The 27,248-nt window shown below is 39.8% G+C and overlaps 1 protein-coding gene across 2 annotated transcripts in view; it reads left to right on the top strand.

Annotated features, from left to right (window-relative positions):
• The window catches only part of LOC143034003 (uncharacterized), a 71,223-nt gene that overhangs the window by 17,265 nt on the left and 26,710 nt on the right, over positions 1–27,248 (top strand). For both annotated transcript variants that reach the window (XM_076199824.1, XM_076199823.1), the window contains exons 5-6: positions 9,793–9,903; positions 25,165–25,367. In XM_076199824.1, the coding sequence (XP_076055939.1) occupies positions 9,793–9,903; positions 25,165–25,367 (314 nt within the window). The remainder of the gene's footprint in view (positions 1–9,792; positions 9,904–25,164; positions 25,368–27,248) is intronic.

Here is a 27,248-nt window from a genome sequence, read left to right as displayed (position 1 = left end):
TCCCATGCTGTACACCCTTATCTAGCCAGCTACTAAACTGATAATAGTGAACATATAAAACTGAAATTAAATTCCAGTATAGGTCTAAGAAAAGAAAATTGCTCTTTCATATATTGTTTAGTCAGTATTGTTTCTCTGAATTCAGAAGAAAATTATTTCTGCAGTCTAAAAAATTATAAAGTTAAACTGCAATCTTTTGTCTTTTTTGTTTTATTTTCCCCCTGTGGTGGGGGAAGAGAATGCTACTACCAAGTCTTTCCACTTGAGTCATAAAAGGTAACAAAAAACAGGACGGGTGATGGGATTAGGAGTCCTACAACCTGTAGCCCCAAAAGGGGACATTCCTAAAAAAGAAAAGGCATAAGAGGATATGGGAGTTTAACAACCAGTACCCTAAGGTTTGGGTCTTTTAATGTGTGTGGATGTGGTACAGATGAGAGTAAAAGGGAAGAGATAGGCAGTATGTTTGTGAGAAGAAAGATGGATGTGCTGGCTTTGAGTGAAAATAAAATGAAAGGAAAGGGTAACTGTGAGTTTGGGAGTGTAGCTGGGAGGTACTCAGGAGTGAAGAGGGGACGAGGGAGAGAAGGGGTGGCTATACTAGTAAGTGAAGAGATAAGCAAGCGGGTAGTGGAGTGGAAGGAGGTTTCATCAAGGTTGATGTGGATGAAGGTGAAGCTGGGAAGGGAGATGTGGGTTTTTGTAAGTGCATATGGACCTGGTAGTGAGAAGAGCATAGAGGAAAGGGAGGGTTTTTGGGTAGATATAAATGAGTGCATAGAGGGATTAGGGAGAAATGTCAATGTAATGTATTGGGAGACGTTAATGCTCGGGTAGGAAATGAACCAATAAACGGAGTGATTGGGAAGTATGGAGTTCCAGGTAAAAATCATAGTGGAGAAATGATGGTGGAGATGTGTCTTGAAAGAGAGTTGATGATAGCAAATACAGTGTTTAGGAAGAAAGTCAAGCATAAGTACACATGGGAGAGGGTGGTGGATGGAAGGGTGGCAGATAGAGCATTAATGGACTATAAAGTGGTGTCCAGGAGTATGGTAGGAAGAGTTAAGGATGTACATGTTCTAAGGGGAGAGAGTGGGGGAATATCAGATCATTTTTTGGTGGAAGGTAAATTGAGAGTGGAGAAGGAGGAAAAGGGCAGAAGGTAGGGAGGTACTTAGAGTGAACTTCTTAAATGAGAAAAAAAAGGAGAATGAGCATAAGAAGAAGCTGAAAGAGGAGTGGGAAGGAGTAAAGGATAGAGTAGAACTAGGAGTGGAGGAGGAATGGGGATGGTTCAAGGAGGGAGTCATAAGGTGTGCAAAGATGGTGTGCGGAACAAGGAGGGTGGGAGGAAATAGAAGGAAGGTTAGTGAGTGGTGGGATGAGGAAGCAAAGAAAGGTGTAGAAGAGAAGAAGCAGGCATTTATAGATTGGCTACAAATTAGGATGAGGGAATCATATGAGAGGTACAAAGTAAAGGGAAGGCAAGTTAAGTATAAGATAAAGGAAGCAAAGAGGAGAGCAGATATGAAATGGGGTAAGAGTATGACAGAAAATTTTGGAAGCAATAAAAAGTTGTTTTGGAAGGAAATTAAAAGGGAAAGAGGAGGCGAATCAAGTAGAGAAGAAAAGGTAAAAGGTGCAGATGGAGAGATGATAATGGAAGAGAAGGCAGTGAGAGGAAGGTGGGCAGAGTATTTTAGGAAATTGCTAAATGTGAAGGAGGATAGGGAGGGACAGGTAGTTGCAGTGGGAAGTGCTAAGAAAATGAGAGTGATGAGTGAGGAAAAATAGGGAAGGATGAAGAGAAAGCAGCTGTTAAGATGATGAGAGGAGGTAAGGCACCTGGTCTGGATGGATGCCATACAGAATGTCTGAAGAAAGGAGGTACAGTTATGGTGGACTGGCTGGTGGTGGGGGAAAAGAATACTACCACCAAGTAATTCCACTTGGATCATAAGAGGTGAGAAGAAAGGGACGGGGATTGGGACTAGGCATCCTTCTCCTTTTAGCCCCACAGGGGACATTCCTAAAAGAAAAAGCAAAGGCATAAGAGGGTCTGGGAGTTTTCCGACCAGCACCCTAAGGTTTGGGTCTTTTAATGTGCGTGGATGTGGTACAGATGAGAGTAAAAGGGAAGAAATAGGTAGTATGTTTGTGAGAAGAAAGATGGATGTGTTGGCTTTGAGTGAAACTAAGCTGAAAGGGAAGGGCAAGTGTAAGTTTGGGAGTGTAAGTGGGAGGTTATCAGGAGTGAAGAGAGGGTGAGGGAGGGAAGGGGTGGCTGTACTAGTAAGTGAAGAGATAGGTAAACATGTAGTGGAGTGGAAGGAGGTTTCCTCAAGGATAATGTGGATGAAGTTGAAACTGGGAAAGGAGATGTGGGTTTTTGTAAGTGCATATGGACCTGGGAGTGAGAAGAGCGTAGAAGAAAGGGAGGCTTTTTGGATAGATTTAAATGAGTGCATAGGGGATCTAGGGAGAAATATCAATGTAATAGTACTGGGAGACCTTAATGCTAGGGTAGGAAATGATCCAATTGATGGAGTCGTTGGGAAATGTGGAGTGCCAGGAAAGAATCGTAGTGGAGAGTTGATGGTGGAAATGTGTCTAAAAAGAGAGTTGATGGTAGCAGATACAGTGTTTCGGAAGAAAGTCAAGCATAAATACACATGGGAGAGGGTGATGGAGGGAAGGGTGGTAGATAGAGCGTTAATGGACTATGTAGTGGTAAATAGGATAATGATAGGAAGAGTTAAGGATGTACATGTGCTAAGGGGAGAGGGTGGGGGAATATCAGATCATTTTTTGGTGGAAGGTAAGTTGAGAGTGAAGGATAGATGGAGAAAGAGGAAAGGGACAAAAGGTAGGGAGGTGCTTAGAGTGAACTCTTTAAATGAAAAGGAGAAGGAGTTGTTGTTGTTGTTGTCGTTCCCTAGACTGTCTGTCCGAGCAGTCCCGTCTCCCCAAGGAAGGCCACAGCCGAAACTGGGTTTTCCCACAAATCCTTTATAGAGTGTATGTTGTGTTGTTTGCGTGCATGATTGTGTATAATGCAGTCTTCCATTATGTGTTGTATGGTATGGGGTGAAGTGTTACATCCTGGGCAGCTGTTCACAACACGGTCGTCCAGCCTCTTCTGGTAGCTTAGAAGTGCTGGGTGGTGACCGCATCGCAGTCTGGCCAAGTGGACTCTGTCCTTACGTGGGAGAGAGGATTCAGAAGGGTGGATATCAGGGGGTCTGGCATGCAGCAGTGTGTTGTCTTTCAGTGTGTTAATGGAGCGGTGAGTGATATGATTATGAATATGTTTCCGGAGGCTGGTATTTGGTGGTTGTGGAGGAAGAGAAGAGAGTATCTGTGTGTAATAAAGGTCTTTGGGTGTAGTTTTAATGTTTCTTGGTGTGTGTGGGTGTTCTGCTATGTAGTGTAGCGGGTGTGATGTGTTTGTGGTGGCTGCAGCAAGTGTTTGTGTGCCTCTCATGTCGAGGTGGTCCTTGACTTTGAGGACTTTTGTTTCATGGTGTAAATGGTCTGTAGGTGATGTATTTGTGCAGCCTGTAATTGTTTTAAGGGCTTTGTTTTGTATGATTTGAAGGGTGTTGTGGTGTGTCTCACTGAGATTAGGAGCCCATGCAGGACTCGCATAATTCATCACTGAGCGTATGCATTGTTTGTATATTGTTATATTAGTTTCTTTGTTTTGTCCAAATGTTGTTCCAGTGATTGACTTAAGTGCGTTAAGTCTAGGTGTGCATTTGTTTTTTATGTTTGTGAGGTGTTGTTTGAAAGACATGGATGTATCGTATGTTACACCTGGCCATCAGCTCTACGCAGGAGAAGGAGTACAAGAAGATGCTGAAGGAGGAGTGGGAGGGAGTGAAGGATAGAGTAGAGCTAGGTGTGGAGGAGGAATGGGGATGGTTCAAGGAGGGAGTCACAAAGTGTGCAAAGATGGTGTGTGGAACAAGGAGGACATGAGGAAATAGAAGAAAGGGTATTGAATGGTGGGATGAGGAAACAAAGAAGGTTGTAGAAGAGAAGAAGTGAGCTTTCACAGATTGGTTACAAAATAGGATGAGGGAGTCATATGAGAGGCACAAAGAAAAGAAAAGAGAAGTAAAGAAAAAGGTAAAGGAGGCTAAGAGGAGAGCAGATGTGAAATGGGGTAAGAGTATGGCAGAAAATTTTGAAAGTAATAAAAAGATGTTTTGGAAAGAAATTAAGAGAGGAAGAGGAGGCAAATCAAGTAGAGAAGAAAAGGCAAAAGGGGCAGATGGAGAGATGATAATGGAAGAGAAGGCAGTAAGGGGAAGATGGGCAGAATATTTTAGGGAGTTGCTAAATGTGAAGGAGGATAGGGAGGGAAAGATAGTTGCAGTGGGAAATGCTAAGAAAATGACCGTGATGAGTGAGGAAAATGGAGGAGAAATAAAGAAGGATGAAGTGAAGGCAGTTGTTAAGATGATGAAAGCAGGTAAGGCACCTGGTCTGGATGGATGCCATGCAGACTGTATAAAAAAAAAGGAGGTACAGTGATGGTGGACTGGCTGGTGAGGTTATTTAATGTTTGCTGGAGAGAGGGTAGAGGGCTGGAGGACTGGAGGAGTGCCTGTATAGTTCTACTTTACAAGGGAAAAGGGGACAAGTGTGAATGTAGTAGTTTCAGAGGGATTAGCTTGTTAAGTGTAGTTGGGAAGGCTTATGGGAGGATCTTGATTGAGAGGATTAGGAGAGGAACAGAGGGAGTAATTGGTGAGGAATAGTGTGGATTTAGGACGGGTAGAGGTTGTGTAGATTAGATCTTTGTGTTAAGACAGATATGTGAGAAAGCTATAGGAAAGGGGAAGGATGTCTTTTGGGCCTTTATGGACCTGGAAAAGGCTTATGACAGGGTAGACAGAAAGGCACTGTGGGATGTTTTGCGGATATATGGGATAGGAGGAAAGCTTCTAGGAGCTGTCAAGAGTTTTTATGAGAGTAGTAGAGCTTGTGTCAGGATTAGAAATGGAGAGAGTGAGTGGTTCGAGGTAAAGGTGGGACTTAGTCAAGGATGCGTTATGTCGCCCTGGCTGTTCAACTTATACATGGATGGGGTAGTGCGAGAGGTAAATGCAAGGGTAGTGGGTCAGGGATTGGAGATGGTTAAAGAAAATGGAGAAAAGTGGGAGGTGAGCCAGCTGTTGTTTGCGGACGACACTGCGCTTGTGGCAGGATCGGAGGAGGGATTGAGGAAGTTAGTGACAGAGTTTGGGAGTGTGTGTGATAGAAGAAAACTGAAGATAAATGTGGGTAAAAGTAAGGTGATGAGATGTACAAGGGGTGAAAGTGGCAGTAGACTGGAAGTGAGCATTAAGGGAGAGTGATTGGAAGAAGTGGATAGATTTAGATACTTGGGTGCAAATGTGGCAGGAAAAGGTGGAGTGAAGGTGGAGGTAGAATGTAGATTGAGAGAAGCGAGTAAATGCCTTGGTGGATTAAAAAGTGTAATGAGGAGTAGACATTTGGGAATGGATGCTAAGAGGAGACTATATGAAGGAGTGATTGTGCCAACAGCACTGTATGTGGCAGAAACATGGAACATAAGAGAGGAAGAGAGAAGGAGTTTGAATGTGTTTGAGATGAGGTGTCTGAGAAGTATGATGGGGGTTACTAGGTTGGATAGAGTGAGAAATGAGGTGAGGAGAGAACAGGGGTGGAAAGGGGGTTGGGAGATAGGGTTGATGAAAGAGTATTAGGATGGTTTGGACACATGGAAAGAATGAATGAAGAAAGACTAGTAAAAGAGGTATGGAAGGCAGATGTGGAGGGAGTGAACATGAGGGGATGTCCTAGGATGAGGTGGATGGATGGGGCGAAGGGGGCTTTGGGGAAGAGGGGAATGTCTGTTGAGGAAGGATGGGAGAGGACAGAAGACCGGGGTGAATGGAGAATGGTTGTATATGGATGATGTTGTGATGCATGAGGTGGAATGGGCAGGGGGATGGGGGGTGAGGTAGTATGTGTGAGCAAAATTTGATGCAGCCCAAAGGGATTTCTCCCCGTCTTCTCCTTTTATGCATGGGGGGATGGAGGGGGGGGGGGTCGCCGATTTAATGAAGCAGCTTTGCTGTGGATGTGCTGTGTCTTGTGACACTGCTTCTGACCCAGGGCAGTGGACAAGGTGCAGGGATGACCCATCATCCAGGAGGTGCTAAGATGAGAGGGAGGGTGGAGGGGTGTGGAGTGTATTCAGGGATGGAATGGGTGGGAATGATTTTATGCCTTTTCCTTTTTGGCTACCTCCCTTGTAAGGGGGAAAAGCCTTGGTATATGTATGTATGTATAAGAGAGGGTAGAGTGCCAGAGGACTGGAGGAGTGCCTGTATAGTTCCAGTTTACAAGGGAAAGGGGGACAAGTATGAGTGTAGTAGTTTCAGAGGGATCAGCTTGTTGAGTGTAGTTGGGAAGGCTTATGGGAGAGTCTTGATTGAGAAGATTAGGAGAGGAACAGAGGGAGTAATTGATGAGGAACAGTGTGGGTTTAGGACAGGTAGGGGTTGTGTAGATCAGATCTTTGTGGTAAGACAAATATGTGAGAAAGCTATAGGAAAAGGTATGTTTTTTAGGCTTTTATGGATCTGGAAAAGGCTTATGACAGAGTAGACAGGAAAGCACTGTGGGAGGTACTGCAGATATATGGGATAGGAGGAAAGCTGTTAAGAGCAGTCAAGAGTTTTTACAAGAGTAGTAGAGCTTGTGTTAGGATTAGAAATGGAAAGAGTGAATGGTTTGAGGTAAAGGTGGGACTTCGTCATGGATGTGCTATGTCACCCTGGCTGTTCAATCTTTACATGGATGAGGTGGTGTGAGAGGTAAATGCAAGGGTAGTGGGTCAGGGGTTGGAGATGATTTAAAAAAATGGAGAAAAGTGGGAGGTGAGCCAGCTGTTGTTTGCTGATGACACTGCACTTGTAGCAGGATCAGAGGGATTGAGGAAGTTAGTGACAGAGTTTGAGAAGGTGTGTGAAAGAAGGAGGCTGAAGATAAATGTGGGCAAAAGTAAGGTGATGAGATGTACAATGGGAGAGAGTGACAGCAGGCTGGAAGTGAACATGAAGGGTGAAAGACTGGAGGAAGTGGATAGTTTTAGATACTTGGGTGCAAATGTGGCAGGAAAGGGAGGAGTGGGGGTGGAGGTAGAATGTAGATTGAGAGAAGCGAGTTAATGCCTTAGGGGATTAAAAAGTGTAATGAGAAATAGACATCTGGGAATGGATGCTAAGAGGAGGTTATATGAAGGAGTGATTGTGCCAACAGCATTGTACAGGGCAGAAACATGGAACATGAGAGAGGAAGAGAGAAGGAGTTTGAATGAGTTTGAGATGAAATGTCTGAGAAGTATGATGGGGGTTACTAGCCTGGATAGAGTGAGAAATGAGAAGGTGAGGAGAACAGGGGTGGAAAGGGAACTGGGAGATAGGGTTGGTGAAAGAGTATTAGGATGGTTTGGACACATGGAAAGAATGAGTGAGGAAAGATTAGTAAAAGAAGTGTGGAAGGAGTGAATATGAGGGGGCGTCCTGAGATGAGATGGATGGATGGGGTGAAAGGGGCATTACAAAAGAGAGGAATGTCTGTTGAGGAAGGACGGGAGAGGACAGAAGATAGGGGTGAATGAAGAGGGGTTGTATATAGATGATGCTGTGATGCATGAGGGGTAGTGGGTGGGGGATGGGGGTGAGGAAGTCTGTATGAGAAAATTTTTTGATGCAGCCCAAAGGGATTTCTCCCCATCTTCTCCTTTTCTGCATGGGGGGATGGAGAGGAGGGGTCGCTGAATTTATGAAGTGGCCTTGCTGTGGATGTACTGTGTCTTGTGACACTGTTTCTGACCCAGGGCAGTGGACAGGATGCAGGGATGACCTGTCATCCAGGAGGCGCCAAGATAAGAGGGAGGGAGGAGGGTGGAGGGGAGCGGAATGGGTGGGAGAGGTTTCTATGCCTTTTTCTTTTTGGCTACTCACCGTGTAGGGGGAAAAAGCCTTTGGTATATGTATGTAATTTCTTTGTTATTCACTTATTATTTCTCCTGGTTTTATTTTTCTAAGCATATTTATCTGATCAGTTTAATCTAAATTTCCAAAAACAATATCTCTTATCATTTGTTTTGCCATTTAGTATTATTGTTAGAGAATCTAGCCCCATCATTTAGCTCCCCGTTTATGATCCGTAAGTGAATATCATTGTTGCTGGGTGGTTATTGTAAGCTTTCTTCTCCTGCCTTTCTTTTTGAGTTCTATGTTATTAATGTATTATTATTGACCTGTCATCAAGGAGCCAAGAAAAGAGGGAGGGAGGGTGGTGAATGAGAGTGGAGTATGTGGGGATGAAATGGGTGGGAGTGGATTTATGCCTTTGACTTTGGCTACCTCCCTTGTAATGGGGAAAAAGACGTTGGTATAGGTATGTATTATTAGTATTGCTCTCTCCCTTCTTTGCTCAACAGATATTTCCTTTTTACCCAAGGGCCCCTTCACCCCACTGAGAAGGAGATGGGTATGAAGAGGGCCTTAGGTTTAAGAGGAATGTCTATCAAACAGGAAAGGGAGAGGGCAAGAAATAGATGTGAGTGGGAAATGGTAATAGGTGTGAGTAGAAAAGGGTTGTGAATGGATGATAAATTGATGCTGCTCAAAAAGTTTTCTCCTTGTCTTCCCTAATTGGTCATGAGTGGATGAGGAAGGAAGGTTGCTGGGCCCTACTGTGGGGGTCTTTTGTGTGGCGGCCTTGCTTCTGACCAGGGTGGTGGGTGGGAGCCAGGGATGGCCCTTCATCCACAAGGAGTTAAGGTAAATGGGAAAACAAATGGCCGCTGGATGGATGTGGGATGTTTTTTTTTTTGGCAGGCTACCTTTCTTATCAGGGAGAAGAGGCCTCTGTTTACAGGTAGATTGATGATGATTATATTATCATCCAAGCAGTGTATTTCAGCCTTTGAGAAAGCAAATAAGATTCTAGGACTGATTGCGCGATCTTTTGACTTCAAAAGTCCATCACTCATTAACAAGCTATATAAATCATTAGTTCGTCCACATTTAGAATATGCTGTTTCCGTATGGTCACCGAATCTCATTAAAGACATTGACAGACTGGAAAAAGTACAATGGCAAGCCACAAAACTGATTCCAAATATCAAAAATAAATCATATGAAAATTGACTAAAACATTTGAATCTGTTTTCCCTAAAAAAACGTAGACTCAGAGGTAACTTGATACAGGTCTTTAAAATGCAAAAGGGAATTGACAGCATCAAAAGTGACAAAATTTTCAAACTGAATGAGAATCAGACAAGAAACAATGGTCTCAAACTGTCCAGAAATAGATTCAATTTGTAAGTGGGTAGAAACAACTTCCCCAACCGTGTAGTTAATGAATGGAATAAACTTCCTGCAGAGGCAGTGCAATGTAGTTCAGTTTGAAAATCATTTATATAAACACCTAAGCAAGATGCTGTAGTTATTATTATTTATTTTATATTATTTGTTTTTGTTTTATCATTTATCTGTTTGATTCTCATTTATTATTAGTTATATGTCAATTTATTATTATTTACTATTTACCTGTTTGTTTATTATTTAACTATACCTATGCATTTATTTATGTATTTTATTTGATATTTACATTATTATAGTTTTTATTTATTTATTTTTTCGCATCCGACCTAGATATGGACCAAAAGGTCTCCTGTCAGCATGCTCTGCCTTTGTAATCCTTTGTAATTAGTACTAGTATTCCTTTTGTTTATAGGATAGTAGAGCTCCAGCTGGAGAGGCCAGTCAAGACAGTGAAGAACAGGAAGAAGAGGAAAAAATTGCTTGCCCCTTGTGTTATACACATTTCCCACTCACCAGCATTGAGGTGAGGTTATTTATGCATTATTACATCCGTAATTTGTGCATGTTCTTATTTATTTTTCTCCAGTTGGACCTCAATGTCTCTGGTTACCATGCTTTTCCATTATAATCCATCATAAAGTTTGTGTGGAGTGACTAATCTATTGTAGAAATATTCATATATGAGATTTATTTGATTTATTTACCAAGTATGGGGTATTGGCTGCCCGTTATTGTTGGGTTATAAGCTGCTAAGTAGCATGCAGCTGATACTCCAGGGCAATGGTTCCCAACCCCAGGGTCGCGACCCAAACTGGGGTCGCGAGGGTGTTTTTGAGGGTCGCCAGAGGGTATGAAATAAAGTTTCCTTTCTTTTTTAACTTTTTTTTCATTCAAGTTTCAAATGTATTTAAATTCATTGTGCTAGTAAATATAAACTGAACTATAGAAATGAAAGTTTATAAACATTATACAAGTACGTAGAAATATAACATGAAATGGTTGAATTTATTATTACAATTAGGGTCGCGACTCCAGGCTAAGAGTGGATTTAGGGTCGCAGCCAAAAAAGGTTGGGAAACACTGCTCTAGGGTCTATATTGGGCACACCTACAGACCAGAGCCACACATCATTTTGTTTGTGGTAGAGGAAATCTCAATTCATAGAGAAATTTTGATACTTTATTATACTGCGACTGACCCTCCGTTATGTTGTCCCCCACTCTTGTTACTGTCCTGTACCATTTCTCTGAATATTCATTTTCTCGTTTTGGTGAACCCTGTTCTGGGGGAAAAGAATACTGCCACCAAGTCTTTCCACTTGAGTTGTATGAGGTGACAAAAATGGGATGGGGATAGGAGTAGGCATCCTTCTCCCAGTAGCCCCAAAGGGGGCATTCCTGAAAAAAAGTCGAAGTATAAGAGGATCAGGGAGGAGTTTTCCAACCAGTACCCTAAGGTTTGCATCTTTTAATGTGTGTGGATGTGGTACAGATGAAAGTAAAAGGGAAGAGATAGGCAGTATGATTGTGAGAAGAAAGATGGATGTGTTGGCATTGAATGAAACTAAATTGAAAGGGAGAGGCGAGTTTGAGTTTGGGAGTGTAGTTGGGAGGATCTTGGGAATGAAGAGAGGACAAGGGAGAGAAGGGGCGGCTATACTTGTAAGTGAAGAGATAGGTAAGTTAGTAGTGGAATGGAAAGAGGTTTCTTCAAGGTTAAGGGACTGTGGGAAGTGCTTATAGGTGAACGTGTCATAAAAGTTGTTCAATTTCTTTGGTGAACTTATGTATACTTACTCTATCGGAAAGAGTATTATTGCATACTAAATTGTTTTAGTAACATGTGTATATTACGTGTAGTTAATTTTTTTCTTTATTTTTTTATGATAGTATCTGTAATCATTAAAGTATCCACAGGCATAGGTAATCAGCCTACTATGTAGGAAATGAAAGATTAGAGTCTTGGAAACAACTTAATCAAGTTAGATTTTTTCCTACTCTCTTTTATTTTTTTTTTATAATTTTTTTATTTTGAATAGTAGAAACTTCAGTGAAAATCTGCTATGATAAATTAGAAAAAAATAAGTTACAGTTTCCTTTGTTTTTTTTTTCTGATCAAATTAAAGAATTACTCTTTCTCTTTACAAATTCGAAAGAATGAATGAAATCGGACAAAAAGAAACAGAGATATGGCTATTTAAATATAAAAACATAAACTTTTCAGGAGAGGCATTTAAAGTTTAAAGGAGCGCACCGGCATTTAAAATCCTCCGGCCGCGTACTCACTCGTGACATTGTCTATTTTTTTACGTTTCCGTTTAAAACTTTAAACAAAACTGAACTGGCTATCGAAAATTTGACTTAATTTCAATATACAGAATGTTTTTTCATGCAATGGGGTTGCCAGATGTCGCCAATAATTTATCTATTTCATTTTATATATAAGAACAGAAACGGAATTGAGCTGTAATATTTGGTCGAAGTGTTACAGCCATCATAGAGAATATTTTGAATACCTGTTGGTAGAAAAAAAGATAATACGATCGCATGCATGACTGGTAGGCTAACAGATACGCGACAGGGCGACATCCTTTCTCCTTTAGCTTTGAAGAGATACTGAGATCCTTGTGGTGATTGACGATTAGTGTTGGGCAAGTTGCCAGATATCTCCATATATATTAATTATAGTAAACAAAACAGAACTGGGTATCAAAATTTTGACTTTATTTCAATATACAGAATGTTTTTTCATGCAATGGGGTTGCCAGAGGTTGCCAAAAATTTATCTATTTTATTTTATATATAAGAAAAGAAAGGGAATTGAGCTGTAATATTTGGCTAAAGTGTTACCACCATCATAGAGAATCTTTTGAAATGTTTACCTAAAATTCGTTGATTTTCCAGAATTTTTCGTGTTTTCGCGCCCTACAGTCCCTTAATGTGGGAGACATGGGTTTTTGTAAGTGCATATGGACCTGGTAATGAGAAGAATGTAGAGGAAATTGAGGCTTTTTTGATAAATATAAATGATTGCATAGAGGGATTAAGGAGAAATGTCAATGTAGTGGTATTAGGAGACCTTAATACTATGGTAGGTAATGAACCAATAGACGGAGTGGTTGGTAAGTGTGGAGTTCCAGGAAAATATCATAGTGGAGAGTTAATGATGATGTATCTAGAAAGAGAGTTGATAGCAAATACAGTGTTTAGGAAGAAAGTCAAGCATAAGTACACATGGGAGAGGGTGGTGGATGGAAGGGTGGTAGATAGAGCATTAATGGACTATATAGTGGTAACCAGGAGTATAGTAGGAAGAGTTAAGGATGTACATGTTCTAAGGGGAGAGAGTGGGGGAATATCAGATCATTTTTTGGTGGAAGGTAAGTTGAGAATGGAGGATAGATGGAGAAAGAGGAAAAGGACAAAAGTTAGGGGAGGTGCTTAAAGTGAACTGCTTAAATGAGAAAGAAAAGGAGGAGTACAAGAAGCTGAGAGAGGAGTGGGAGGGAGTGAAGGATGGAGTAGAACTAGGAGTGGAAGAATGGGGATGGTTCAAGGAGGGAGTCACAAGGTGTGCAAAGATGGTGTGTGGAACAAGGAGGATGGGAGGAAATGGAAGGAAGGATAGTGAGTGGTGGGATGAGGAAGCAAAAAAAGTTGTAGAGGAGAAGTGAGCTATCACAGATTGGTTATAAAATTGTATGAGGGAATCATAGGTACAAAAAACAACAAGTAAAGCATAAGATAAAGGAGGCAAAGATGAGAGATGTGAAATGGGGTAAGAGTATGACAGAAATTTTTGAAAATAATAAAAAAAAATTTTGGAAAGTAATTAAGAGAGGAAGAGGAGGCAAATCAAGTAGAGAAGAAAAGGTAAAAGGTGCAGATGGAGAGATGATAATGGAAGAGAAGGCAGTAAGAGGTAGACAGGCAGAGTGTTTTAGGGAATTGCTAAATGTGAAGGAGGGAAAGGTAGTTGCAGTGGGAAGTGCTAAGAAAATGACAGTGATGAGTGAGGAAAATGGAGGAGAAATAAGGAAAGATGAAGTGAAAGCAGTTGTTAAGATGATGAGAGCAGGTAAGGCACCTGGGTTGGATGGATGTCATGCAGAATGTCTGAAAAAAGGAGGTAGAGTGATAGTGGACTGGCTGTCTGTTTAAGAGACGGTAGAGTGCCGGAGGACTGGAGGAGTGCCTGTATAGTTCCACTTTACAAGGGAAAAGGGGACAAGTGTGAGTGTAGTAGTTTCAGAAGGATCAGCTTGGTAAGTGTAGTTGGGAAGGCTTATGGGTCTTTGATTGAGAGGATTAGGAGAGGAGCAAAGGGAGTAATTGATGAGGAACAGTGTGGATTTAGGACAGGTAGGGGTTGCAAAGATCAGATTTTTGTGGTAAGACAGATATGTGAGAAAAAGATGGGAGAAGGTAATGATGTTTTTTGGGGGCTTTTATGGATCTGGAAAAAAAAGGCTTATGACAGGGTAGACAGGAAGCCACTGTGGTAGGTATTGCAGATATATGGGATAGGAGGAAAGCTGTTAATCTAACCTTGTTATGGACCAAAAGGTCTCCTGTCGGGATGCTTTGCCTCTGTAAGAGCAGTCAAGAGTTTTTACAAGAGTAGTAGTGTGTTGAGATTAGAAATGGAGAGAGCGAGTGGTTTGAGGTAAAGGTGGGACTTCTTCAGGGATGTGTTATGTCGCCCTGGCTGTTCAATTTATACATGGATGGGGTGGTGTGAGAGGTAAATGCAAGGGTAGTGGGTCAGGGATTGGGGATGGTTAAAGAAAATGGAGAAAAGTGAGAGATAAGCCAGCTGTTGTTTGCTGATATCACTGCACTTGTAGCAGGATCAGAGGGATTGAGGAAGTTAGTGACAGAGTTTGGGAAGGTGTGTGAAAGAAGAAAGATGAAGATAAATGTGAGGAAAAATAAGGTGATGAGATGTACAAGGGGAGAAAGTGGCAACAGATTGGAAGTGAGTATTAAGGGAGAGAGACTGGAGGAAGTGAATAGTTTTAGATATTTGGGTGCAAATGTGGCAGGAAAGGGAGGAGTGGAGGTGGAGATAGAATGTAGATTGAGAGAAGTGAGTAAATGCCTTAGGGGATTAAAAAGTGTAATGAGAAATAGACATTTGGGAATGGATGCTAAGAGGAGATTGTATGAAGCAGTGATTATGCCGACAGCACTGTATGGGGCAGAAACATGGAACATAAGAAAAGAAGAGAGGAGTTTGAATGTGTTTGAGATGAGGTGGCTGAAGAGTATGATAGGGGTTACTAGGCTGGATAGAGTGAGAAATGAGGAGTTGAGGAGGAGAGTGGGGGTGGAAAGGAAGTTGGAGATAGGGTTGATGAAAGAGTATTAGGATGGTTTGGGCACATGGAAAGAATGAGTGAAAAAAGACTAGTAAAAGAGGTGTGGAATGTAGAGGTAGAAGGGGTGAACACGAGGGGTTGACCTAGGATGAGTTGGATGGATGGGGTAAAAAGGGTATTAGGAAAGAGGGGAATGTCTGTTGAGGAAGGATGGAAGAGGACAGAAGATAGGGATGAATGGAGAATGGTTGTATATGGATGATGCTGTGATGCATGAGGTGGAGTGGTTGGGGGATGGGGTGTGAGGGAGTATATGTTAGAAATAGATTAACGCAGCCTAAAGGGATTTCTCCCTGTCTTCTCCTTTTCTGCATGAGGAGATGGAGAGGGGGTCGCCAATTTAATGAAGTGGCCTTGCTGTGGATATACTGTGTCTTGTGACACTGCCTCTGAACCAGGGCAGTGGGCAACCCAGCATCCAGGAGGTGCCAAGAGGGAGGGAAGAGGGTGGAGGGGAATGGAGTATCTTGGGGATGGAATGGGTGGGAGTGGTTTTTATGCCTTTGTTTTTTGGCTACCTCCCTTATAAGGGAGAAAAGCCTTTGGTATATATAGGTATATATTTATTTTATTTTAATCTATATTTTTTTAATGAAATTCTAGATAAAGGTTAACCAGCCAGGCCAGGAATTTCCTGGGCACACAAAAATTCATCTCAATACAGATAATTGATAAATGCAGGGAAATATGATAACCCCTTCAGTATGTGATCTTACCTTCAGTGAATGTTTGGTATTAGAATAGAAATTGTATTATTAAGTATAGAGGATCCTCTCAGCCATGATATGTTAACTTTTCTACATTGACCTGAATATTGTAATCATATCACCTCTTTCTCTTTGATCTTTTAAAGTTAGTAGACACAGTGCTTTTAGTGTTTCCTAATATGGATTATCTCCCAGTCTGGGAACCAGTTTGGTTGCTGCCCTTTATATTTTTTCAGTCTTGTTCATATCCTTCACTGTGTGGGGACTATACCACTGATGCAATACCAGTCTTGAATAGATCAGCATTTCTATGAGTTTTTTTAATCATCTCTTCATCCATATAGTGAAAAGGCACTTTAAACTTCTGCAACAGGTTGTAAATCTCTCCCACAATCCTGCTGATATATCTGTGAAGAGACAGGGTGTCTTTTAATAACATTTCCAAATCTTTCTTCTCTTTATTTTTGTAATGGGTTTACTTCCGAAGGAATAGTTTAATGATGGCTTTTTGCCATTTTCCATTTCCAGTGTGGTTAGGTACAAGTAGTGGACAATGATGTGTTCAGTGTCACTTGTGTGATGACTGCACTTGGGGCAGTGTGATTTAGTGAGTTTATTTAATTTGTTTCATTATTATTATTATTGATATAGGTATATAAAAAAAGGCATAAGAGGGTCTGGGAGGAGATTTCCAACCAGAGCCATAAGATTTGGGTCATGAACTGTTGATGGGTGTGATAAAGATGAGAGTAAAAGGGAAGAGCTAGGCAGTATGTTTATGAGAAGGAAGATGGATGTGTTGGCATTAAGTGAAACTAAGTTGAAAAGGAGAGGGGAGTATGAGTTTAGGAGTGTGGTAAAGAGAATGTTGGGAGTGAGGAGGGGACGAGGAAAGGAAGGGGTGGCTCTGCTAGTAATGAGATATGAAAGTGTGGGGTGGAAAGAAGTATGAGTATCTTGAAGGTTAATGTAGATGAAGATGAAACTGAGATGTAGGTTTTTGTCAAGTGCATATGGACATGGTAGTGAGAAGAGTGTAAAGGAAAGGGAAGCTTTTTGGATAGGTTTAAAGGAGTGCTTAGAGAGTTTTGGGAGGAAAATTAATGTAGTATTGGGAGGTCTCAGTGCTAAAGTGGGGGATGAACCAGTAGATGATGTGTTTGGGAAATCTGGAGTGTCAGGCAAAAATCATAGTGGAGAGTTAATATTGGAGATGTATTTAGAATTAGACCTGATGATAGCCAACACATTGTTTAAGAAAAAAGTTAAGAATGAGTACACATGGGAAAGGGTGGTAGATAAGGCATTAATGGACTAAGTATTGGTATCCAAAGGAAGGATAGGAAGAGTTCTGGATGTCCATGTTCTTAAAAAGAGAGAATGAGGGAATATTAGATAATTTTTTGGTGGAAAGTAAGTTGAGAGTGGAGGATAGGTGAAGAGAAAAAGGGTGAAAGGTAGAGAGGTCCTGAGAGTGAACTATTTAAATGAGAAAGAAAAGGAACAGGAGTACCAGGAAAAGCTGAGAGAAGTATGGGAGAAGGTGGGGAAAGATAGAGTAGACGTAAGAGTGGAAGAGGAATTGGGGTGTATCAAGGAGGAAGTGACAAGATGTGCAAAGTTGGTATGTAGAACAAGGAGGAAGGAAGGGTAGTGAGTGGTGGGATGATAAAGTGAAGAAGGTTGTTGAAGAGAAGAAGCAAACATTTTGCAATTGGTTGCAAAGTAGGACTCAGGAAACTTGTGAGAGGTACAAATAAAAAGAAGAGAAGCAAAACATAAGATAAAGGAGGCAAAGTGGAGTAGATGTGAAATGGGGGAAGAGTATAACAAAATTTTGAAAGCAACAAAAAGATGTTTTGGAAGGAAGTTAAGATAGGAAAGGGAGGTGAGTCGGGCAGAAAGGAAAAGGTAATAGGTGCAGATAGACAGATGTTAACCTCTTCAATATGAGTCAAATACTCACACATTAGGCTGCCTGATATATGATAATGATACATCACAATATGCATATTATCAGATCTAAAGTTACAGCTGTAATACTTGTTCACTTTCACCCTGAATGTTGATAACCAAAGAAAATTGATCAAGCCTGTTCACAGAATAGTGGGGTCACTCAGCTACAACTACAAAATATAATCAGGACAACAATGCCTGTATCTTTGTATACCCACTTACATCTCATGACAGCGATGTTGGCGTCATCAATTGCTAAGGGTTAATGGAAGTGGAGGTGGTAAGGGGAAGATGGATAGAGTAATTAGAGCTGTTGAATGTGGAGGAGGATTGAGAGGGATTGATTTTGGCAGTGGGAGGCACTAAGAAAATGACAGTGATGAATGAGGAAAATGGAATATATGTAAGAAAAGATGAAGTACAAGGAGTTTTGAAAATGATGAGAGCAGGTAATGCACCTGGGTTAGATGGGTGTCATGTGGAGTGTCTGAAGATGGGAGGTACAGTAATAGTGGACTTGTAAATGAGGTTTAATGTGTGTCTGTGGAAAGGGAGAGTGCCAGAGGACTGGAGGAATACCTGTATAGTTCCGCTGTACAAAGGAAAAAGGGACATGTGATTGTAGTAAATGGGAAAGTTTTAATTGAGAGGATTGGTGATAACTGGTGAGGAGCACATTGAGTTTAGGAAAGGTAGAGGATGTGTGGATCAGATTTTGGTGTTAAGTCAGATTTATAAGAAGACATTGGCAAGATTATGACAGGGTAGACAATGTGGGAGGTATTGCAGATACATGGGCTTCGGGAAAGCTGTTAAGGGTAGCCAAGAGTTTTTATGAGAGTAGTAGAGCCTGTGTTAGAATTGGAAATGGAAAGAACAAGTGGTTTAAAATAAAGATGGGGTTGTATCATATCATCATGTTTGTTCAATGTGTACATGGATGGGGTGGTAGGTAAGGTAAATGTGAGGGTAATGGGAAAGGGACTGGAGATAGTTAAAGATAATGGAGGGAAGTGGGAGGTGAGCCAGTTATTATTTGGGGACAATATTGTGTATTACACCTTGTATAGAGTTTTGTACCTGAGATATGGTTGTTTTTGGTTCTGCATTGTGTCTCTGCTGTAAAGTTGGTTAACCACTTGTTATATTTAATTCAAGTAGGTTTGGGTGTTGTTGCCAATAGTTTGTATTTATTTTGCTGGGTTACTAATGTTAGGTCATCTGCACATGAGAGAACTGCGATGTCAGGTTATGATTCTGAAGTTGGGAGATCACTCATGAGGAGATTAAACTGTAATAAGAAAAATATTCATCCTGAGGGACTCTCTCTCTCTCTCTCTATATATATATATATATATACTGTATGTATATATATATTTATTTATTTACTTATTTTTTATTTATTTTTTCCATAAGCTTTGGTTGTTTTGGCTAACCAATAGTTATATCTGACCCGATGATCTCTATGGAGAGTATATGCCTGTGGATCTTGTCAAAACCCCTGTTTATATATATATATATATGAGAGGGAGGGTGAGAGGGGTGTGGAGTGTATTTAGGGGTGAAATGGGTGGGAGTGTTTTTGTGCCTTTCCCTTTTTGGCTACCTCCCTTGGAAGGGGGAAAAAGCCTTGGTATATGTATGTATGTATATATATATATATATATATATATATGTATATATATATATATATATATATATATATATTAGTGAACTTAGGGAACAGGTTTTATTTAATATATTTTCTATTAAAAATCACTGAATACTCTGCGTTGGTGATCTTCTTCTTAAGACTTTCTATTTTCCAGAGTATTTTCTTCTCTGAAGCAGGGAGAGAAAATATCACATTTCCGAACGAGTCCATGTTTGGAAATAAAAACCAATGTATAGGCGAAACGTCGTTAAATGTTGGTTTTTATTTCCAAACATGGACTCGTTCGTAAATGTTATATTTGCTCTCCCTGCTTCAGAGAAGAAAATACTCAGGAGAATAGAAAGTCTTAAGAATAAGATCACCAATGCAGAGTATGCAGTGATTTTTAATAGAAAATGTACATATATATGTATATATATATATATATATATATATGTATAATATATATATATATACATATATATATATATACATATATATATATATATATATATATATATATATATATATATATATATATTTTTTTTTTTTCCCTTCTTTTCTTTTTTTCCAGCACTTGTGTTATGTTTGTGAATAGAATGCTGGTAGAGTGGCCTTCCAGAAAACTATTTTGGTTGGGGGAAGTAGGTGTTTAATTTGATTCTTAGTGTCATCATACTTTCCATTAGTTTGGATATTGGAAAAAGTACAACAAAGAGCCACAAAAGTGATTCTAAATATCAGAAATAAATAAGAAAATCGACTAAAACATATGAATCTATTTTTCCTAAAATAGCATAAACTCAAGAGACAATTTGATACAGGTCTTTAAGATTCTTAAGGAAATTTACTCACATTCAGGGAATCCTCCACTAGGGGCATCAAACACAATCAACTAGGAGCCAGTATAGGAGAAATCACAACAATTTCTATTTTGCAAGAAGATTCAACCACAATCGGCTAGCCCCTTCCATACGGTGCCGCACACGTAGGCGTCATGAGGAGCAAGTGGATTCGCGACGCTGCCATATCGGCGTCTTGATTATATTTATTGTAGTCGCCCCTGTGTTTTTACATTCTCCCAAATGCGCCCTGAATCCCATTCTCTGTGGTTTTCAAAATTCGCGGGTGAAAGAGAGAACGATCGATATAAGCGGTGACTATATTTTATGATGCGATTATTATTACGACACGCGAGATTTAAGTCCTGTACTGAAGTGGCTAGGAGCCTATATAGAAGGGAACACATCTGTCTCTTAGAGAACTACATATCTACTCTCTTACCTAGTTACCTAGTTGTATCTTACGGGAAGGGGAGATGTGCTCATGGTGTCCCATCTCTGTATCTTGCAGTATCTAACTTGTTCTTAAATTCATGTATGGTTTTTGCGCACACTATCATTTCATTTAGTTTGTTCCATACATCCACCACTCTGTGGGGAAAGCTGTTCTTTTTCTAATCTCTTCTATAACTGTCCTTTTTGAGTTTCCTTCCATGTCCTCTTTTATTTCTCGTATCCCAATTTAGTAAGTCTTCTCTATCAAGGACTTCTGTACCTCTCATGATTCTATAGATCAGTGGTCGGGGAACAGGAGTAAATTACCCCAAATGGGGTAATTTAGAAATTTTGGGGGGTAATGGACATGCTACGGATATGGATGTGGATGTGCTTAGTGAGGGAAACTAATATGAAAATTGGAGAAAAAGAATGCATCGAGGATCCCACCGTCTTTAAAACTACGGAAACGGAGAAATATCAGTATTGAAACTGTTTTTCATCCTCAGTGAGACCACTTTTGTGTTGTTGTCATGGTGGTGGCATTCGCTCCTTGACTTATCAGTCTTTATTTAGCCCCTCGTCATCTACCTGGTGGATTTTTGACCTGGTGTGTTAAGGGAGTAACAACCACAATCATAGTTTTGCTTGTGTGCCATGTAGTGCTAAAAAGAGTGTTTTATTTCTGTTTATAAATGTATGATTTCCTGCAATTTTTTCTTGTGTGCTTGTTTGTTTATTGGGAGATAGGGTTGATAAAAGAATATTAGGATGGTTTGGACACATGGAAAGAATGAGTGAAAAAAGACTAGTAAAAGAGGTATGGAAGGCAGATGTGGAGGGAGTGAACATGAGGGGACGTCCTAGGATGAGGTGGATGGATGGGGTGAAGGGGGCTTTGGGGAAGAGGGGAATGTCTGTTGAGGAAGGACGGGAGAGGACAGAAGACAGGGGTGAATGGAGAATGGTTGTATATGGATGATGTTGTGATTGCATGAGGTGGAATGGGCGGGGGGATGGGGGGTGAGGTAGTATGTGTGAGCAAAATTTGACGCAGCCCGAAGGGATTTCTCCCCGTCTTCTCCTTTTATTCAATGGGGGGACGGAGAGGGGGGGTCGCCGATTTAATGAAGCGGCCTTCCTGTGGATGTGCTGTGTCTTGCGACACTGCTTGTGACCCAGGGCAGTGGACAAGGTGCAGGGATGACCTGTCATTCAGGAGGTGCTCAGATGAGAGGGAGGGTGGAGGGGTGTGGAGTGTTTTGAGGGATGGAATGGGTGGGAATGTTTTTATGCCTTTTTCTTTTTGGCTACCCCCCTTGTAAGGGGGAGGAAGCCTTGGTATATTTATGTATGTATGTTGTTTGTTTATTATCCATGAATTCTATAAGTAAATTGGTTTGTCCCCCAGAGTACTTCAAAGTGTGAGGTAAATTCATTTTACTACAAATTCTTTTGGGGTAACAACCAAAAAAGTTACCCGGGCCCGGCTATAGATGGTCAATAAGTCTCCTCTTTCTCTTCTTTGTTCCAGGGTCAGTAACTCTAGTTTTGACAGTCTTCGTATGACAGTTCTGAAAGTGTGGGGGCCATCTTTGTAGTTGCTCTTTGGATTCTTTCAATTTTCCTTATATTCTTTTTGGTACTGGGTGACCATAGTGCTCCTGCATACTCTAGTCTTAGTCTTATCAGTGTGACTAGTATTTTCTTCACCATTTCTTTGTCCAAGTAAGTAAAGGCCACTTTTATTGATCTCAGCAAGTTGTAGGTTTCTCTGACAATTTTGCTTATCTGTTTATCAGGGCACATGTCCTTTGTGATGATTACTCCCAGGTCTTTTTCAAATTCCACTTTCTTTACATCCTTTTCACCAGTTCCATATTGTCCTGATATCTTTCCTTTACTTTTTCCAAATTCCATTATACTACATTTCATGATGTTGAAGTCCACTTCCCACCTCTGACTCCATTCCCAAATTTTGTTCAGATCTCTCTGCAGTGACTCACAGTTTATTTCAGTGCTCACTTTTCTCAACAACTTTGGATCATCAGCAAAGAAGCTCTTGTAACTGTCCACTCACCCTTGTCATGTTATTCACATAATAGCAAACATTATTGGAGTCAGTAGTGATCTCTGTGGAACTCCATTAATCACCCCTTCCCAAGTAGAACTTTTATCTCTCACCACTACTCTCATTTTTCTTCCATGCAAGAAATTATCCATCCATTCCAGTAGTTTACCTTGTACCCCTATGTTTTTTAGTTTTCCTAATAGTTTTCTATGTGGCACTCTATGAAAATCTTCAGTAGATCTAGGAAAGCACAATCCACCCATCCATCCCTTTCCTGTATCATATCTAATAGTATTGAGTAAAAGCAGATCATATTTGTGGCATATGATCTTCCCTGACTCCAAACTGTCTCAGGTTTAATATGTTGTTCTCTTCCAGATGTTTTGCCCATCTATTTTTGATTACTTGTAAGATAAACTGGTCTGTAATTTGTTGGGTCTTCCTTGTTACCTCCTTTATATATTGGAACAATGTTGGCCTTTTTCCAGTTTTCTGGTATTTTTCCTTCCTTAAGTAAACAATTTATTATATTATATATTTTGCCTACCAGTTCTTCTTACACTCCTTTAATATCCAGTTTGCAATTCCATCTGGGCCCTGCGATTTCCGGATATCAAGGCTTGTTATTTGATCCATTATTTCAGCTCATGTTGCTATTATTCATCCCATAATGGAGGGGGGGGGGGTCACTTCTCGCCCTTCATCCCAATGCCATACATTTTCTGTAGTGAAAACAGGTTTGAAATGTTTACTCTTGACCTCAGCCATTTTTATATCTTCTGTGTATTCCATGTTCCCTGGTGTAGTTTCTTTATTTCATGCTTGTTTTTCAATTTACCATTTACATATCTATGGAATAGTTTTGGTTGATCCTTACAGCTTTCTATTATGTCTTTTTCATAATTTCTTTTTTCTTCCCTGTGTATTTTTACATTTCATTCCTTTCATTGATATACATGTGCCACTTTCTAGGATTTTTCTCTTTTCCAAGTTTTTTTTTTTTTTTTCTCCGTGCTGCACCTTCTGTTAAACCAGCACTTATATTCTTTTCCGTGTTTTTGTCTTGGGACATATTCATCCACCCCTTCATTGTAGATTTCCTTCAGAATCTTGCATGCCTTTACTTGAATTGGGAAGAAATGATAAGTGGTGTCCCGCAAGGTTCGGTACTGGCTCCACTCATGTTTGCCACATATATAAATGACATGAACAAAGGAGTAGAGTGTTGTATGAATTTCTTCGCAGATGTTACAAAAATACTAAAGAAAGTAAGAACAGAGGAGGATTGTGAATCATTACAGTTAGACCTGGACAAAATCTGGAAATGGATTCAAAAGTGGGAAGTAAACTTCAATATCAAGAAGTGTAGCATAATGGAGTTTGGAAAACCTAAAAATAGAATATCAAGAAATTATAAAATTGGCAAAGAAGACGTAAAAAAAGTGAACTCGGGAAGAGACCTTGGAGTAATAATCAGCAAAGACATGACTGGACAAACATATCAGTAAAATAGTCAGAGAAACTTTCAATCTATTAAGGTCAATGAAAGTGGCATTTGACTACTTGGATGAAGAAATTATTTAAAAAAAAATATTAGTTACACTAATAAGACCAAAACTGGAGTATGCAGCAACACTATGGACACCCAGTACTGAAAAGAATATAAAGAAATTAGAAAGAATACAAAGAGCAATGACAAAGTTGGCACCAACTCTCTCCAAATCAACATACAAACAAAAATTGTCCAAATTAGAACTACCAACTCTGGAACAAAGAAGACAAAGAGGAGATCTGCTGACTATAGAATCATGAAAGGAATGGAAATCCTAGATAGGAATGATTTATTAAAATGGGACAATGGAAAAACAAGAGGACACGAAAAGAAACTCAAAAAGGATAACTATAGAAGAGATCTGAAAAAAAAAAAAATCTTCCCACATTGAGTACTGGATACCTGGAATAATTTAGATAAAGAAACAGTGTGTGCAAACACTATTCAAGATTTTAAGAAAAAAATTGATGCTGAAAGATACAAAGACAGGTCACCACGACCATAGCTCCCCTCCCATATAATACAACTAGGTAAATACTTAAGGGATACATTCAGGACATTTGCATCTTAGTATGTACTCATTTTACAGTTTGTGCAGAATGTCTGTTGTATTCCTTCCCTTTCTCACTTCCACAAGGCAAATTATGCCTGCAGTCCTGTGAGATGTTCAGTACATCTGTACATACAACTATTTACAATCTTATAAATTTTAAACTCTACAGTGCATAAAACTTATAATCATATACAAGGTTAATGTATGATGTGTATAGAAATGTATATATTTAATCAAAATTATAAAATTTTCACATGCTGTGGGGTGACAGGCACCTCAATAATAAGGGGAATGGGTCTTGGGGTATATGTGTATATTGATCATATGGTTGGTCACCATATGATCAATTTCAATGGTACGGAACCCAATTGTATAATGGTGTGCCTGTGACTGAACATGTAGAAATAGTGCACAAATTTTAATAGATTGAATATAATTCATTGAAAAGGTGAGCAAACTTAATTTGAAATTTATTCCAAGAATCATCCAGAAAATCATTAATTTTCCTATTAAGTCCTTTAAGAAACAATTGTTTGTTCTTTCCCTCAGATGACAAAATTTATCAAATTGGAATGGATGAGTATTTACATAGATTTTAGCCTTCAAATGTTTCATTCTGGTCTATTTCATTAATTTTGAATTGAATATATCCCAGGCTCATGCTTCAGAATGTAATGGAGAACCTCCAAAAGTGGAAAAACGGCCTAGAAGGCTAAAGGCTGGCACATATGTCCCAACACAAAGAGAGACCATCACAGAAGATGATATTCAGTGCATTGAGGAGAGAACAGGGTTTAGGAAAATTCAAGGTGAAGACATACAAGTGGAAGAAGAGAGAACAACTACAGGTCCAAAGAGGTATTTGGGGCTCACTTTTCAGTCTTTCTTATTTTGGTGGCAGATTTTGTTCCATTCCCTTATTCGCATCAAATTGTCAATCCATATCTGGAACCAGAATTCATGTAGTATGTCTCATATTGAAGGTATTGATATTTTTCACTGCTAAAATATGTCCACTTACCTTGCATGTCAAAACTTTTATTCTTAAGTTAGTCTTCATTTTGAAGGAACAGTTTTTAGGTGTATGTACCCTTAATATGAAAATAGAGTGAGACCTTTCACAACTTGTTTGCTTAGTAGTGGGCAAGTGTAAGCATACCTTGACTGCTTATGGGAGAAATATATGGAAAGGGGTATCCCTTTTCCCTTGAACCCACCCAAATTGGTCATCCTTTATGACATAGACAGAAATTCAGGGGTAGCATTCTTATCTCCCTGCCACAGAAACAGCAGGAAAGAGATGATCTCACAAGTAGCACAAGAAAGATTTAAGAAAAACAACAGAAAAAACAAAACAAGGCTCAGCAGTTGTTTATAAAAGGAGAGTTGTCTCCAAACATAAAAAAGTACTCTAAGCCTTTGGTCTGTATAGGTGTTACTTCCATAGAGGATTGACTACATGTAACTATGTACTCTAGTGTTTGTATGTACATATATATATATATATGTATATATATATATATATATATATATATATATATATATACACACACACAATAATAATATATATTTCATCATCAGTTAGAGGCATATGCCAGGGAGCATGTTGCTTCATGTGTGTCAAACCTTTTAAGCTTTTACTTGAGAGTGATTGATGTGCTGCAAGAGAAGGAGAGGGGTGGGTGGACTGCATGTACCTGGACCTAGAGAAAACATTTGATAAAGTACCTCATAGTCAACATACATGGCAATTGGAGTGTGTTGGAGGACTGAGAAGCAAACTACTAGAATGGATTAAAGATTTTTTGAAGGAAAGATACATGAGAACAGTAATAGTAAAGGACAAGATGTCAAGCTGGAGAGCAGTAACGAGTGGAGTACCACAAGGTTCAGTGTTTGCACCAATGATGTTTCTTGTCTATGTTAATGGCATGATGGAAGGAACAACAAGCTATGCCACCATATTTGCAGGTTATGCAAAAATAATGAGAAGAGTGAAAAATGAGGACAGTAGAATATTGCAAAAAAGATGTAGATACTATTTTTGCATGGAGCCAAGAATGGGAAAAGTTCAATACAAAAAAATCCAAAGTACTGAAGATGGGCAATAGTGGCAAATGGCCATCCTTGAACTATTCCTAGGGAAGTGAACACATTACAAAAGTAAAAGAGGAGAAAAACTTGGGAGTGTTGATAAAAGACAACCTGTCACCTGACAGACATATTAGCAGGATTGTGGAAGAGACATATGGACTACTGCAGAAGATTAAAGTGGCATTCCATTATATGCATGAAGAAGCTGATGAAAAAACTCATTAAAATCCGTCCAAAATTGGATTATGCGTCGGTAGTGTGGTCTCCACACAGAGTGAAGGATATGAGTAAGATTGAGAAAATACAAAGAGCAGCAACCAAACTGGTGGCCATCCTGGCAGGCAAATAAACCATATGAGGAAAGACTAAAAGCACTGGGTCTGCCAACCTTGAAAGATCAAAAAGAAAAAGGTGACATGATTACAGTGCTCAGGTCACAAAAGGGGATAGATTGCATTGATAGAAGAGACCTCCTGATTAAAGATGGGAGGGCTTTAAGAGGTCATGGAAGTAAATTAAGAAAGACCACACATTAGAAAATTAGAGAAGAGGAGAGAGGACCCAACAAGTGTTGCTTCTTTCCTGTATACTACAATTAGGTAGATACATGATGGTGCCAGTCCCCACAGTCTTCTCTGAGGGGCA

Source organism: Oratosquilla oratoria, chromosome 16, assembly GCF_046742065.1.
Source record: "Oratosquilla oratoria isolate Oo_2021 chromosome 16, ASM4674206v1, whole genome shotgun sequence".
NCBI lineage: Eukaryota > Metazoa > Arthropoda > Malacostraca > Stomatopoda > Squillidae > Oratosquilla > Oratosquilla oratoria.
This window is presented reverse-complemented; position numbering and strand designations above follow the sequence as displayed.